The 12,923-nt window shown below is 47.6% G+C and overlaps 1 protein-coding gene across 3 annotated transcripts; it reads right to left on the bottom strand.

The window, feature by feature from the left end:
- Nucleotides 1–8,336: 8,336 nt before the first annotated feature.
- LOC306807631 (antigen-presenting glycoprotein CD1d-like) lies at nucleotides 8,337–12,458 on the bottom strand. Of its 3 annotated transcripts, none has more exons than XM_079317388.1 (6): nucleotides 12,348–12,458; nucleotides 10,893–11,150; nucleotides 10,073–10,357; nucleotides 9,700–9,984; nucleotides 9,482–9,578; nucleotides 8,337–9,347 (listed from the first exon to the last, which is right to left on the bottom strand). In XM_079317388.1, exons 1-6 carry the CDS (start codon nucleotides 12,418–12,420, stop codon nucleotides 9,302–9,304), a joined length of 1,044 nt encoding a protein of 347 aa, XP_079173514.1. In that variant the 5' UTR covers nucleotides 12,421–12,458; the 3' UTR covers nucleotides 8,337–9,301. The 3 variants fall into 3 exon arrangements, with proteins under 3 accessions (XP_079173514.1, XP_079173513.1, XP_079173515.1); XM_079317387.1 differs by having other exon boundaries at nucleotides 10,893–11,153; nucleotides 12,348–12,448; XM_079317389.1 differs by having other exon boundaries at nucleotides 8,337–9,342; nucleotides 10,893–11,153; nucleotides 12,348–12,448.
- Nucleotides 12,459–12,923: the final 465 nt, after the last annotated feature.

Here is a 12,923-nt window from a genome sequence, read left to right as displayed (position 1 = left end):
GGGCCGGCGCCCCGCGGGACGCTGGGAGTGGGAGTCCTCGGCACTCGCCCCTCTGAGTGCCGCACAGCTCGCCGGACTGCAGCTCCCGGCAAGCACCGCGAAGGGCGATGGTGGTGGCGGGTGGGGAGGACAGCGACCTCTGCTGGGTGGAGCGGTAGCGTGGCAGCGAGAGCGCAGGGCCGACGGCGCTTGGGGCGGCCTGGGCCGACGGCGAACGCAACGACCCTCCAGTAACCCCGGTCACAAATTCGGGCACACGCCCAGTGCATACAGCCTATGTACACACCCTGGCGGCCTGGACCACGCTCAAGAGGGCTTTCAGGGAGGGTTTGAGAAAGTGGTGGGATCGGCTGGATACGAAGAATAAAAATGAGGCCCCTGCACCAGAGAGTGCGCCGGGGGGAGACGTTCTGGTGCGACGGGTGGTGCCGCAGCAGCATGGAGAGGACAGAAGGTCACAGGAGAAGGCTGGCACCAGCCCCACGAATACCGAGAGCTGTCAGCATCTCTCTGTTACCGGTGTTCTCCATCTGGAGGTGGAATTGCCATTACAAGGCGTTCTTCTCCCACTGAGAGGGACCAAACCATGTCCCCCGAGTGATCCTGAGGATAACCACAGCCACTGGACAAGGTGTTCCCTTATGGCTAAGCTACCTGATGAAAGGAGGGGTAGGTTGCATCAAGACCCAGTGCCGTGACCAGCCGTGGAGCAGGGACAATTGGGCAGCTGTACTGTGCTGCCTGAAAAGGATTTGTCAGCTTGTGAGGAAAATGCCATCAGTCTTTGCCCCACATTACACCTATTGGGTACGTTTGGTGGCAAAGGCACAGGGATTGGGACATTCATTGGGGCACCACTGATAGAACTAATTTCTAAAGCACAGTGAAGACTGAACAAACCTCTACTAGTTGGACCATTGCAATTCCTAAGCAGCCCTATAAAGGTGGTATGTGTGTGTTCCTATGGGGTGGAGAGATGCTTCATTCCCATGTTCAGAAGACCCCTGCAGCTTCATATAGTGAGTGCAGCTTTGTTTCAATGTCAAAAACAATCAGTAATGAACTGGTGAGCAAATAGCAAGCATAATAAAAACAATTAAATGTTTGAGCATTCCACAAGGTCTCAAACATAAAGAAACTTATTTGCTCACAGCTGGAGGGTGTTTTCAAACTCCTTTGAACTTCTGCCTGTGCATATATCCCTTATCCCTTTAATAAGCTAAATGCTGCCTGTTAGTCATGAAGCTGCCTTGATCAATTTTTCTTCAGGGCTCTGACACTGCCTGGAGCTCCCTGTGCATCAAGTGCAGGTATGTGTTTGTCCCGTGAGAACTGATGTGACTGATGTGACACTCAGTCACCCAGACCTTAGAAGTAGCAAATCATTCTCCTCAGCCTAGAGTGTGCATGTAAAATTACTTTAGTTTTTTTATTTTCAGAATTCTCAGTAGAAGGCATTTTCAATCTCATGCACCTCTGTACCATCATGACTGTCACGGAATGTTTTAGGGGATTTAAACATTCTGATTCTTTTATAAAGATAAGTGAGGAAAATAACAGCATTATCTCTCCTCCACACTCTGTTTTTCAGTATTAGAATTTCTTCATGACCTTTAATGTTTTTCTTTGGTCTACCCAAGTCGATAGCTGTCTTGGTTTGAAAGACAGGTGTGTGCTAGGGAATGCAGGATTCTCCCCTGAAATGGATCATAAACCCCTCCCTTTGAATTATTATAATTCTGAAGTGAAGGGGGTTTCAGGCAAAGGTATGGGGAACAACAGTTTTCTACTAGTAAGTATAACAAGTCAAAAAACCCAACAAGTATGGAATTAATAACAGAGCAGAAAGCCAGTTGGAGCCCTGCCGGCCGCGGGCGCTTTCCCTTTGGCGCAGTTCCCGTCACAGCCGGCAGGGAGCGCTGGCGGCTCCCGCTGGGCGGGGCAGGGCGATGATCCCCCGCGGCTGCAGGGGGCGCTGTGGCGCTGGCCCGCGGAGCACGCGGGAATGGCGGCTGGGCCGGGACGGGAAGGGGTGGGAAAGAGAGGCTTTGCTCAGCAACCCTGCACAGTGTCGGCCCCGGTGCTACAGCAGGACGCTGGGAAACAGCAAACTGAAGCGGCAGGGTGACCTGGGAGGGCGGGGCTGCGGGGTCCAGCAGCAGAAGAGGCGCCTTCTGGCTGGGCTATAGCCGTGGTGGCGGTGACCCTCTTCCTCCGAAGCCAAGAGCGAGTGACAGAGAGCAAACTGCCCCCCGTTCTCCTTTCACCTGCTTCTAATCTCGCAGTGTCTCTGTCCTTCCTCGGAGAGAAACTCCCAAAAACCAAAGAGGTTGGTTCCGACACCTCTGTCTCAATAGCCATCAATGCTTCCTTAGCAAGTGAATGAGAAAAATTCCAGAGGCAATAGGTTAAAGAAAAATACTAGTTGCTAGTCCCACCCATTCACGACTGATTCATCATTAAGATGTTTTTAATAACAAACACTGGTTTGTTTTCTTTCACCTCATACTTTCTGAACCTTCATTCCAGGTTTTCTTTGCAACTCTGGGCTCAAGCACATTTATAGCTGTCCTTTGGTGCTCCTCCCTCTCCTAAACTGAAACCTGCATGTAACGGCTTGTTCTCAGGACACAGAGCTTCAGTTCACATTCTGAATATTTCTGGGATTACAAGTGAATTGTGCGATATGACTAGTTTTGGGGGTTAATAGAGATGAGCTGATCAACTCATCATAGCACAAGGGGTTTCACTGGGTAATTTGTTTTCTAGATCATATCTAGAACTATTGTTTGTTTCTGGGTTTCAAACCTTAGTTTTTTATAAAGTGGCCAAGATGCAAAGGCAGAAATGATAAATACTGCAATAGCTAATTAAAAACTAGTCCTGCCCTGTTTCAGAAAACTGGAGTCACTCATTAAAGTTAAGGTTCACATCATCGTTCAAGGTAAATGGTGCAGGATAATAAAAGTTTGTATAATGAGTGGCAGAGTACAACCTGGCCAGTGACCATCACCCACTCCTGAGCACAGCCAGAGACCATTTTCCCAGGTCATTGTCCCCAAACTCCATCAATGCAAAGGCTTGCTTAGCTGCCATCCCACTGATTCAAGGTGTCATGGCCAAGTGTATTTTGATGATACAGACTTACATGACAGCTGGAGATTGTTGCTCTTTTCCTGTTGAGATTTTAAAGTTATCCATTGAGTACTAAGTGGTGGAATTATACAGGAACCACTTTGAATGCTAAAATAAATTTGGTTAGTGTTTCTTCTTGTGGAAATTAACCCACAGAAAATTTTTTCACTAGTGGAAAAGTCACTGCAAAGGCAAAACCCTACAATGCTAGTTTTATTTAACCTGAGTCCCAATCCCAAAGCAGGTAGGCACTATAATCCAATGCTGCAAAACATTCAGGTATCTGAATGTGTAAACCAACCTAACCTGTGCTTTAAGTTGGGGTCATTGCAGACGGGAAACATCTAGACATCTTTCTTTTCATACATTACTTTGGATAAGTTCAAGTGTACCACAGATAGGGTGGTAGAGCTTGTTATAATTTAAATCTCCTTTTATCCATTGCATTTGTGCACAGCTCAGCTATAGCAAACACCAGAACAAGAAAGTATTTAAATTTACCCTGAAACAGCCATAAGAAACCCTAGCAAACTGTTCCAAATTTCTCCTCTTATTTTCTACTAAAAAACCCCCAACTTTAGGCATCAGACTGCTTTGGGACTGCTTAGATGTTTGGAAAAGGTATGGTATTGACCCTAGGTGAAAATAAAGTCCTCTAGACTGTTCAGTATGTGTAGCCTATGTCAGAGGGAAAAAAAAAAACCAAACAGAACAACAAATGTTATTTTTCAAAGTACTAAAACTCATTCTGGAGAAAAAAAAAAAAAAGGAACTGCATTATCACCTTGGAAATACCCGGGGGTGGGGGGTGAGTTTGGAGAAGAAAAGTTTTTTCTTTCTTTTTTATACAACAGGTAAATTCCACAAAAATAGTCTGTCATCACCAATATATTTAATGAAGATTGCTATAATGACTTGAATGCTCTTTCCCTGTTTATCACAGCTATGAGGATTAAAATTTAGCATACTATTGTTCAGTACAGTATATATTTCTCTTTGCTTGAAGTCTTTATACACAGATTGTCAAAAGAAAATTTTTAAAGCACCAAAATACACAAGAAAAAACCCCAAAATAAAAATCCACCACACCAAAAGCAAATAGCATGAAGGAAATCAGATCACAGTATCAAAAGGAAGCTGATATCTCCAGCCTTAGGCTATCATCATAGGGAGTCTGACTGTTGGCTTAAGGTTGCCTCTGTCATCTGCAATAAAATTTCCAAGCAAAGAGCTGAATCAGTTGATGAATTGGCAAAACGCTCAGATCACTCTGGCTGGCAGGAGAAGGAGAAAGGAGAGAGGAGAAAGGAGAGAGGAAAAAGAGAGAGAGAGAGAAAGAGAGATCTTAAGATTTCAGCTGTATTTTGGTATTCAAGTCCGTATGTTTTGCCCTCAAAATTACAGTTGCTAGAGCTGCTACTTCATTCAATTTTGCTCACTGCCAGTAGAAACGCTGCTCTTTCCTTCACAGCCATTGCTCTTGCCAGCAGCATGAGAAAGGCAAAGGAAAAGCAATTTCCAGGTGGCAAACTGTCATCTCCAGTGGCAAGAGACCTCGGTCCCAGGTTTCCATGGCAACACTGTTGTCCTCCATCTCTCTGCCCTTCCACGCCATGCTGCCTTTAGGTCTGGGGAAAAAAAACCCCTTTAAAACATCAGACACAACCCACTTGCACAAGCACAGATTCACAGGAACTGCAGTCCCAGTACAGACCATTGTGAGTGGGTAGCAAAAGTGAAGCTAAAATAAGCTATAGTCAGGGAAACATTCCAGGAGAGCTGTATGGACCATGGACATGGGTCTGAGCTGGTGGAAGGTGATATGGTGTATGGGGCTGAGTGATTCTAGCTGCTATGTAAAGTAAGCATGCTACTGGTTCAGACACATGTGCTAAACAGAAAAAAACCCAAAACAATACAAACAAAACCACCAGAAAAAGTGCTAAACTGAGGTAAATAGTAATGGCAAAGTATTAATAAAATCCACATGGATTCCTGCCCTTTTTTCTCTGGTACGTGTGTTGGTTGTCTGGAAAGTTGCTGTGGCCTTGAATGTAGAGTTTAAGAGCTTCTTATTTTACCTTCAGGAAAGCACAAGAGGGCAATTAGAGCAATTGGGGATCAAGCTGGCTGGAATAATTTGCTGAATGTTTTTAGTGTGTTTACCACAATTTCTATGCTGGAGGGAGAAACGGGAAGAATGCCTATTTAGTCTCTATCTTCAAGAGAGAAATTACGTCTTGTCCAATTTTGAGATGATTATTAGAATTCGAAGCATGTTTACAAAAGCAACAATCTGGAACAAGTCATTTTGCAGCATGACTGAAACAGTTCCTGCATCCTTTCCCAGTTACACAGTTCTGGGATCATGCTGCAGGCAGCTCATGTGAGCAGCAAGCATCAGCCCTGCAGCTATTAGAGAGATTTCAAGAGGACAAGAAATTACAAAATAGAGAAGGCAATAAAAAGATGAATAATTAGCCAAGGATAGATGTGCTTCCAAAATCCAGGCCAGAATTAACTAAATTCAGATTATTTGTAGGAAATAAATAACAAGAGAGATGGCTCTCTCTCCTTATCTAAATATGTTTGCTCCAAACAGGAAATACCTTAGAAAGAACAATTTAGGTTTCTCTGTCATAAATTGTGGACACAAATGCACTTTCCACTCTGCTGAACTACTGTGCAAAGCATGGAAGGGAAGTTGGTAATTCATTTTTGCAGACAAGTAAGAAAGTAGGCATTGCCAAAGAAAGTGATGGAGAAATGGCCTAAGATAAGAAAAGCTTAACAAGTAGGTCTGGAGGAACTGGCATCAGGTGAAATGGTCAACACTTTGCTGGCAGAGATGCACATTGTGTCTCTCCCATATGAGGAGTAGTGGGGGGAATGGGGCCACTTACATCCTTCCACTGAAAAACCACATCAGGTTATTTGACCAGAGCATGCAAAATGAGGGAAGATTTACCCTTCTCCCTTTGCTTTAGCTCCTTCTCTCTAAAATGGGGCTTCATATATTCCCTCCCTCCACAGGGCTGAAAAAAGATGCTGTGAAACTTGTGCCGTGTGCCATAAACAGAATGGATTGGTAATTTTTAGCAGTTATCATGGACTCAAGAGGTAAGACTTGAGTTGCCCACTATGAAAGAAAGTAATTTATTGACCACTTAGTCACGATTGCTCTTTGCTGTTCGCTTGGTTGAGGTGAAGGAAGTCCTGAGAAAACATTTATTCTAAGAAAAGTTACCAAAGCTGACAGTCTTCATCTGCATTGCAACTTCCACTGGAAGATTGAAAGAGGGATCTGGAATGCATATGCAGTCCTAAGATCAGGTTTTTAATGGCTAATGCATTTTCTGCAAATGTACAAAGTGTCATCTGACGTATGTGTACTCCATATGGATCTTATTTCCCATTAACTGGAGTGTAACTGATAGGCTGCTGTGCCCCTTGGAAAGTGTGTGCCTTGATTGGAAAGTGTTGGGATCTTCAATGCCTTTAAGGGGGAATAGAAAACGTATCTATGGCACAGATATTACTGTTGTTTTGTTAATTAGGCATGAACAATTTAGGCAGGAAAGCATATTTTGGGGATTAGTGGCCATCCTGGAGAAACCAATGGCCTAAGAAATCCTAATTATAGGCCTTGTTCTTACTCAAGGTCATTAGTAGGGCTTTAGGGTATGGCTGGATCAGAGTCCAAACATCTGTTCAAAGGTGCCCTCCGACCCCTGAGGAGTTTTGTGCCTGGTTTGCAGTCAGCTGCAAATAAACTGGTACTGTTGAGAAGGTTTTGAAAGCATTCAGAAACCCTGTTTGAATGAAGGATAAAAGGTTCAAAGATAAGGTAAGGTTTAATCTTTTCAGTTTATAATATTCATCAATTAATTTATTTTATAATAAGGGCTTTACCCTGGAGCTCATTAGAAGCAGTTTTGCTGGTGTCAGTCCCCAAAGATGATTTCTGCCTGGCATACCCACTAGTTTCTCAAAAGAGATGTTTCTCAAAAGAAGTGGGAATTTCAGGATAACCCACCCAAACAGGGAGTTTTTATTGCTTTGGTATGAAATTTGAAAGTTTAAATTTTAAGTAGTTTTATATACACACTTTTGTACATACTCATAGGTATATGCATACAGAAAGAGAGAAAGAGGGGAACAATGTGATGACAATGAGGTTCACAGAGCTCTAATCAATAATTTTCTGCCCCAAATGGTTGGATTATTTCATCATGTCATATTTCTCTGGCTCCGCTAGACAGGTGATGCACCACAGCTTTGGGTTTTTAAGCAGGCCTGACAATTGCAAACATCTTCCTAGTTTTTTGCCTTTATCTTGAAATCTGGAGCTGAGGCAGGAAACGCCTTGGGCTCATCCTTGGCTCTTCAGTGGAGACTGAGGACTGGGGCCATGTGGAATCAACAGGAAGCCACAGCGAGTTCTTGGAAGAGCAGGCCCAGGTTTGGATGGGGCCAAGGGCAGGAATAGAGGTCTGGCTCAGCCCCACCACGCCCACCCCATGACCGGTTGTAGACACTGCTGAAGGCCTAGGCACATTTTAGCTAGACCTTTTTCTCAAGTTCTAGGTATTTTTCTCAAGTTCTAAGTATTTTCCTCAGGCCATGAAACTTTCTCAGCCTCAGCTAGAATTTTTCCCAAGCTAGAGACTCCTTTATTGTAAACACAAGAAAAAGAATCATGACAGAAATAAACACCTGCAAGGTCTATGAGAAAGCCAGGGAGGAGAGAGGAGAGGTATCCCCTTCTCTGACCAATGATTTGCCTGTATTTTGTTTTGCACAAACTGCCTTGTTTAAGGCAATGGTTTCTTTCAATAAATTTCTCTTCCTTGCTCTTTCCTGCACCAAGCAAGAGAGTGTCTTGTTGCTGTTTTTTCGCATCTCTGTAATCTTTCTGATGGCAACAACCGGTGAACGGAGACAGAGGAGAACAGGAGTGGCATTGGCAGATGGACCATGGCATAGCCAATGGAAAGGTGAGGCGGGTGGAGCAGCGGCACCGGGATCTACCAGGCTCCAGGTAACCGTGCAGCACCGGGTCACCATTGGCAGCTCGTTTGGGCGCGGTCAGGCAGGGACCCTGCTGGCTCCAGGCAACTGAGCAGAGATGGTGCTGCGCAAGCAGCCTATGGTGAAGACCATGGGGAAGCAACTATCCTGCAGCAGCCCATGAAGGAGGAGCCCAATGCCGTACAAGATGAGTGTGCCTGAGAGATTCTGATCCTGTGGAGATACTCTGCTGGAGCAGGTTCCTGGCAGAACTTGTGACCCTGAGGAGAACCCACACTGGAGCAGCCTTTTCCTGAAGGAGTGACCCCATAGAAAGGACCCATGCTGGAGCTGTTTGTAGAAGACAGTCTCCTGCGGGTGGGACTCCACACTGGCGCAGGATGAGGAGGAAGGAGTAATGGACAAACATATTAAACTGATGATAGTCCTCATTCCGCATCCTGCTGTGACATGTGTTGCTCAGAGTCTCCCAGAGCATCAGGATGGTTCTTTCATGGCTGTCAGGCATAATGGAAGGGTGACAATCCCCCATCCTTCCAGCTTTTACAGAGACTAGAGGCAGGTATGGGGGCAGTAGTCAGAAGTGGAGGAGATCCTGATCTAAAACCATTCTGGTCTGAGGGTGAGATCAGCCCTGGAGATGGAGCAGCTCAGTGTGCTCAAAATGTGTCAGGGATGTCACTTGGGTCTTCCCTTCCCCTTCTTTCCCCAGTGAAAATGCTCCCTGATTTGTGGCCTGCTCTATTCCACATGTCACTCAACAGCCCCACAGTGGTCTGGCCTTGGGTTGTAACTGCCCTGTCAGGAACAGACACTGGCCATGGAGAGATGTGGGGGAGGCTCTCAGAGGACTGGCTTCTCCTGAAATGCCAGGTGGAGACCAACTAGAGTCCAGGAAAAGGAAGTCCCTAGCTGCAATATGGAGTCTCTGTAGTGCGCCGAGTGGTTTCCTGAGAAAAGCTCCTGAGGGGAAAGAAGGGTGAGAGACACAACAGCCACATGCATCAGGGGAAATTTGTAGCTGTTTAATGCAGTGGTTTTCCAGAAAAAAGCTGTGTTGATGCTGATGGGTCAGGGGTGGGACATGAAGTAAGAACGGAGAGCAAGCAGTTGTTGCTGTGGGGTCAACCAGGCCTCAAATGATGAATCCCTGGGTCTCCCTTGTAGCCTCGTTACCTGTCCTGCAAAGGTTATATATGTGTGAGCTGTGCTGACAGTCAGGGAGTTCAGCCCTACTGAGCTGCTTCTGCTGCAACCCATGGACTGACCTACATGCCCATAAATTTTACAGCAGCTGATGGAAGGGAGAGCTCACCTGTTCTTCCACCACCAAAATCCCCCAGCAGAGGCTGTCGCTACAAGAAACAGCACTACAATAGTGATGCTGATGGTTGGAGCTGTGCTGCGGTTTTCTGGGACAGGGAAAGAAGAGGGTAACTGTGTGAGGGTGACAGCGCCAGTCAGGAGCTGCCCCTCACAGGGTCAGTGTCTACTATCTGCAGCCTGCACCACATCCCCATGGGTGGCACTTACCCCATGGGATGAGAAGGCTGCGGGTGCCCAGGCTGTGGTGGCGCACACGGCAGACATAGCTGTGCCCATCACGGGGTGCCACGGCCAGGACACTGCGGAGCTGGTAGGTGAGGTCAGCGTTGGGCAGGATGGTGCTGGTGTTGAGCGCCGGGCCTGGGGGCACCTCCTGTCCATCCCGCAGCCAGGCCATGCTGATGGGACGGGGGTAGAAGCCAGTGACATGGCAAACAAGCAGCAGCTGGTCTAGGCTGGGGGTGCGGGTGAAGACTGTGGCCACAGGCAACTCTGGGGAATGAGAGCAAAGAGGTGGGACAAGCCCCGGGGGGGCATAGCTGGGCTTGGGGTGGCTGTTGCAGGGTCAGGATGGTCTCACCTTGTCTCTCCAGAATTTCTCTCCCATACCTCTTCAGGGTTTGGAAGTTGCTCTGGCATATCCAGATGGTGAGAAGGTACTCCAGGAGCACTGTGACAGACTTCTGCCTGTTGAGGCTCTTGCTGACCACCTCTGCCACCTGGGATGGCTGCTGGGCCTCCCAGCGTTGTTTATCTACCTCAAAAGTTACGAGGTCTCTGCCACCCCAGCCAACATTCAGGAAGCCATGGCTTGTCATATTGGGATACAGCACACAGCCTGCATGGAACTGGACCACCAATGGGTCTGTCAAGGGCAAAGCCAGTGGAGAGGTCCCATGAGTGTATGGAACGTGCATGGCATGAGGTAGGATGTGGCTGAGGGCACATACAGGGATGCAGTGGAAAACAGGTTGCAAAGGGCAGCAGGGAGTAAGGCCATACTTAGGTGACAGACATCCTGCAAGCCCTCAGGCCCTTTGGAAGAATGAAGTGGAAACTGATATGGGGTGTTTGCTTAAAAAGAATTCTGTCCCTCAAAACATTTGCCCCTAGTTTTCTCTTTCATGATCTTTTCTGTGTTAGTACTGCAGCTCCAGTAAATCTGGTGGCAGCTCCCTGACATACATTCCTTGTTCCAGATGGTAGAAGCCTTGAAGTGTATTTTTGGTCTGCTGCCCTACCCACCCCTGCTAGTCATGTGCCCCAGCAGCTGCAGTGTTTCAGGAGCTGTTGCACACTGTGAGACCCCCCACCCAAATGCCATCTTGGTGGGGAGGAGGCCACAGCCAGAAACTGGGGAGAAAGACTAGGGCTCTGGCAGGACTCTTTCCTGTACTTACAGTGCTGTTTTGTTTGCTGAACTGTGTCGTGCACAAATCGGATCATATTGCGCAGAACAATTTTGTACTGGGACATGATCTTTTCCCCATCTCCTTCAGATGCAGCCTGGCTGACCCAGGGCCAGTGGAAGTGGATGCTCCAGTTGGCTGGATCCAGTGTTAGGATGGATATGTCCCCTACAAGTGCTACGCATGACACCTCAGCAGAGCTGATGTTGGCAAAGAGGCCAGTCAGGAGGTAGTGGATAATCTGTGGCTCTGCTAGGAGACAGAAAAGGGTGTAGGAAGAAGATGAGTGGAGGTGCTAAAGGGGAAATGGGAAGTGGAGGTGCTGGAGAGGGAACAGAGGATTCAGGCTAGATAATAAAAAAGAAATTTTTTATGTGAGGAGTAGTGAGATACTGGCACATGATACCCAGACATCCAGATGGATGCCCCATCCCTGCAAACATTCAAGGCCAGGTTGTTTGGGGCTCTGAGCAGATAAGGTGTCCCCGCTCATGGCAGAGGGGTTGGACTGAATGGCCTTTAAAGGTCCTTTTCACCCCAAATCATCCTGCACTTATATGATTCTATGCTCTTCATCCTGCTCAGGGTTGCTTTCCTGTCTGGACTTCTTCTGACTTCACTGCTCTTCTTCCTTCTCTATTTTACTTTGGACAAAGTGGTTGTCTGCTGCAGAGGATTTTAGGCATTTTGTCCCCTCTTTTCCATGCCTCCCTCCTGGACAGAGCTGCTGTCTGACTGTGCAGAGCAATGAAGGGGCACTTTGCTGCTCATTTGGGGTGCTGCTTCCACCCAGGAAAAGAACCTGTGCCAGGATCTCTATCTGCCAAAGACATGGCACAGAGGATATGGAGGATGGTTGATAGGAAAGGGCATTTTGTCCAGATTTGGGGTTCTATGTTAGGGCCAGGACACCAGCCCAGCCCAGAGATCAATCTTGCCTTTCTGTCTGATGCTGCCTGCCCCAGAAGCATAAGGTCTCATGGGGTTGTGGTAAAACTCTCTTTGTGACAGCAGTACCCAAAACACCCTCTGGCAGGTGCAGCTCCCCAACGAACAAGGGGCTGCTGGAAGGGGCCCTCAGCACCATTTAGAGCTGAGATCCACCTGACACCAAGGGGCTCCCTGCAGGGGGAGGACATCTTGCAGGGAAACTGAACACCCAAGGCCTGGCTGGGAACCACTGTTGTCTCTTCTGCTTGTGTGCCCAAGGCCCTGTGTTGGAGCTGGTGGGGCAGAAGTCCTGAACTGGAGGCAGGAACAGAGATGGTGGGCAGGGGTAAAGCATATTTGAATGGTGCACGGTGAGATGTGGCCCTCGGATGCTGGAAATCGTCCACCCCCACACACAGCACAGCCTGGCCATGTGTCCCCTGAGCAGAACTTGTGGGGTCCTGTGATAGGGCAGGGGGGTGAGAGCAGTTGAGGTGAGCCAGGGCTCCCACTTACCCTCTGGGTCTGCCCACATCCCAGGAAGGAGGATCGGGAGAAAGAGGAACAGGAGGAGGTGAGGGGGCTGCATGGTGCTTGCGGCAAGGCGGAAGAAGCAGCAGCAGTAACTGTGGGAGGAGGAAGAACCTGTGGGATCCCAAGCTTCAACTCAGCCCAGCAGTCACTGCTGTGGCTCCCCTCCGATTGGAGAATCAATAGGTCAGGGAGGGGCCCAGAGGTCCTAAGCTGAAGGCTGCGGATGCGTGGGAGGGACAAAAGCTGATATAAGGTCTTGAGGACAAAGTGCCGTGACATGCTGGGGCTGGGAACAGTCCAACCAGAAGGGGAAGGCAGGGAGAGTCCCAGGAAAGAGCACTAGGAAAAAAGATAAACATCTAAACTGGGTTTTCCTGACTGCGGGATCTCCTTGTGTTCTCCGAAGGTTCTTAGGGACAAACTCCAGAGCCCAGTATAAGCTGATGATTACAGTAACAATTTATTACGCACAAGAGAGGGCGCGGGTATTGAGAAATCCTACCGAAAGTAGGACAGGAATTGGGAATGGGATAATGGGATAGGAAAAGGATAATATAA

This window comes from Erithacus rubecula (assembly GCF_903797595.1).
Source record: "Erithacus rubecula genome assembly, chromosome: 13".
NCBI classification, from domain to species: domain Eukaryota; kingdom Metazoa; phylum Chordata; class Aves; order Passeriformes; family Muscicapidae; genus Erithacus; species Erithacus rubecula.
Note: the sequence above shows the minus strand (reverse complement) of the source record. Positions and strands in the feature narration are given on the sequence as shown.

Bases quoted from the DNA above. Each gene is read 5' to 3' on its own strand.
- LOC306807631 (XM_079317387.1), bottom strand. From the start codon at position 12,420: ATGCAGCCCCCTCACCTCCTCCTGTTCCTCTTTCTCCCGATCCTCCTT. The intron at 11,154-12,347 runs GTAAGTGGGAGC...TCTGTCTCCTAG, and splicing joins GATGTGGGCAGACCCAGAGG to CAGAGCCACAGATTATCCAC. The intron at 9,985-10,072 runs GTGAGACCATCC...CTCATTCCCCAG, and splicing joins AGAAATTCTGGAGAGACAAG to AGTTGCCTGTGGCCACAGTC.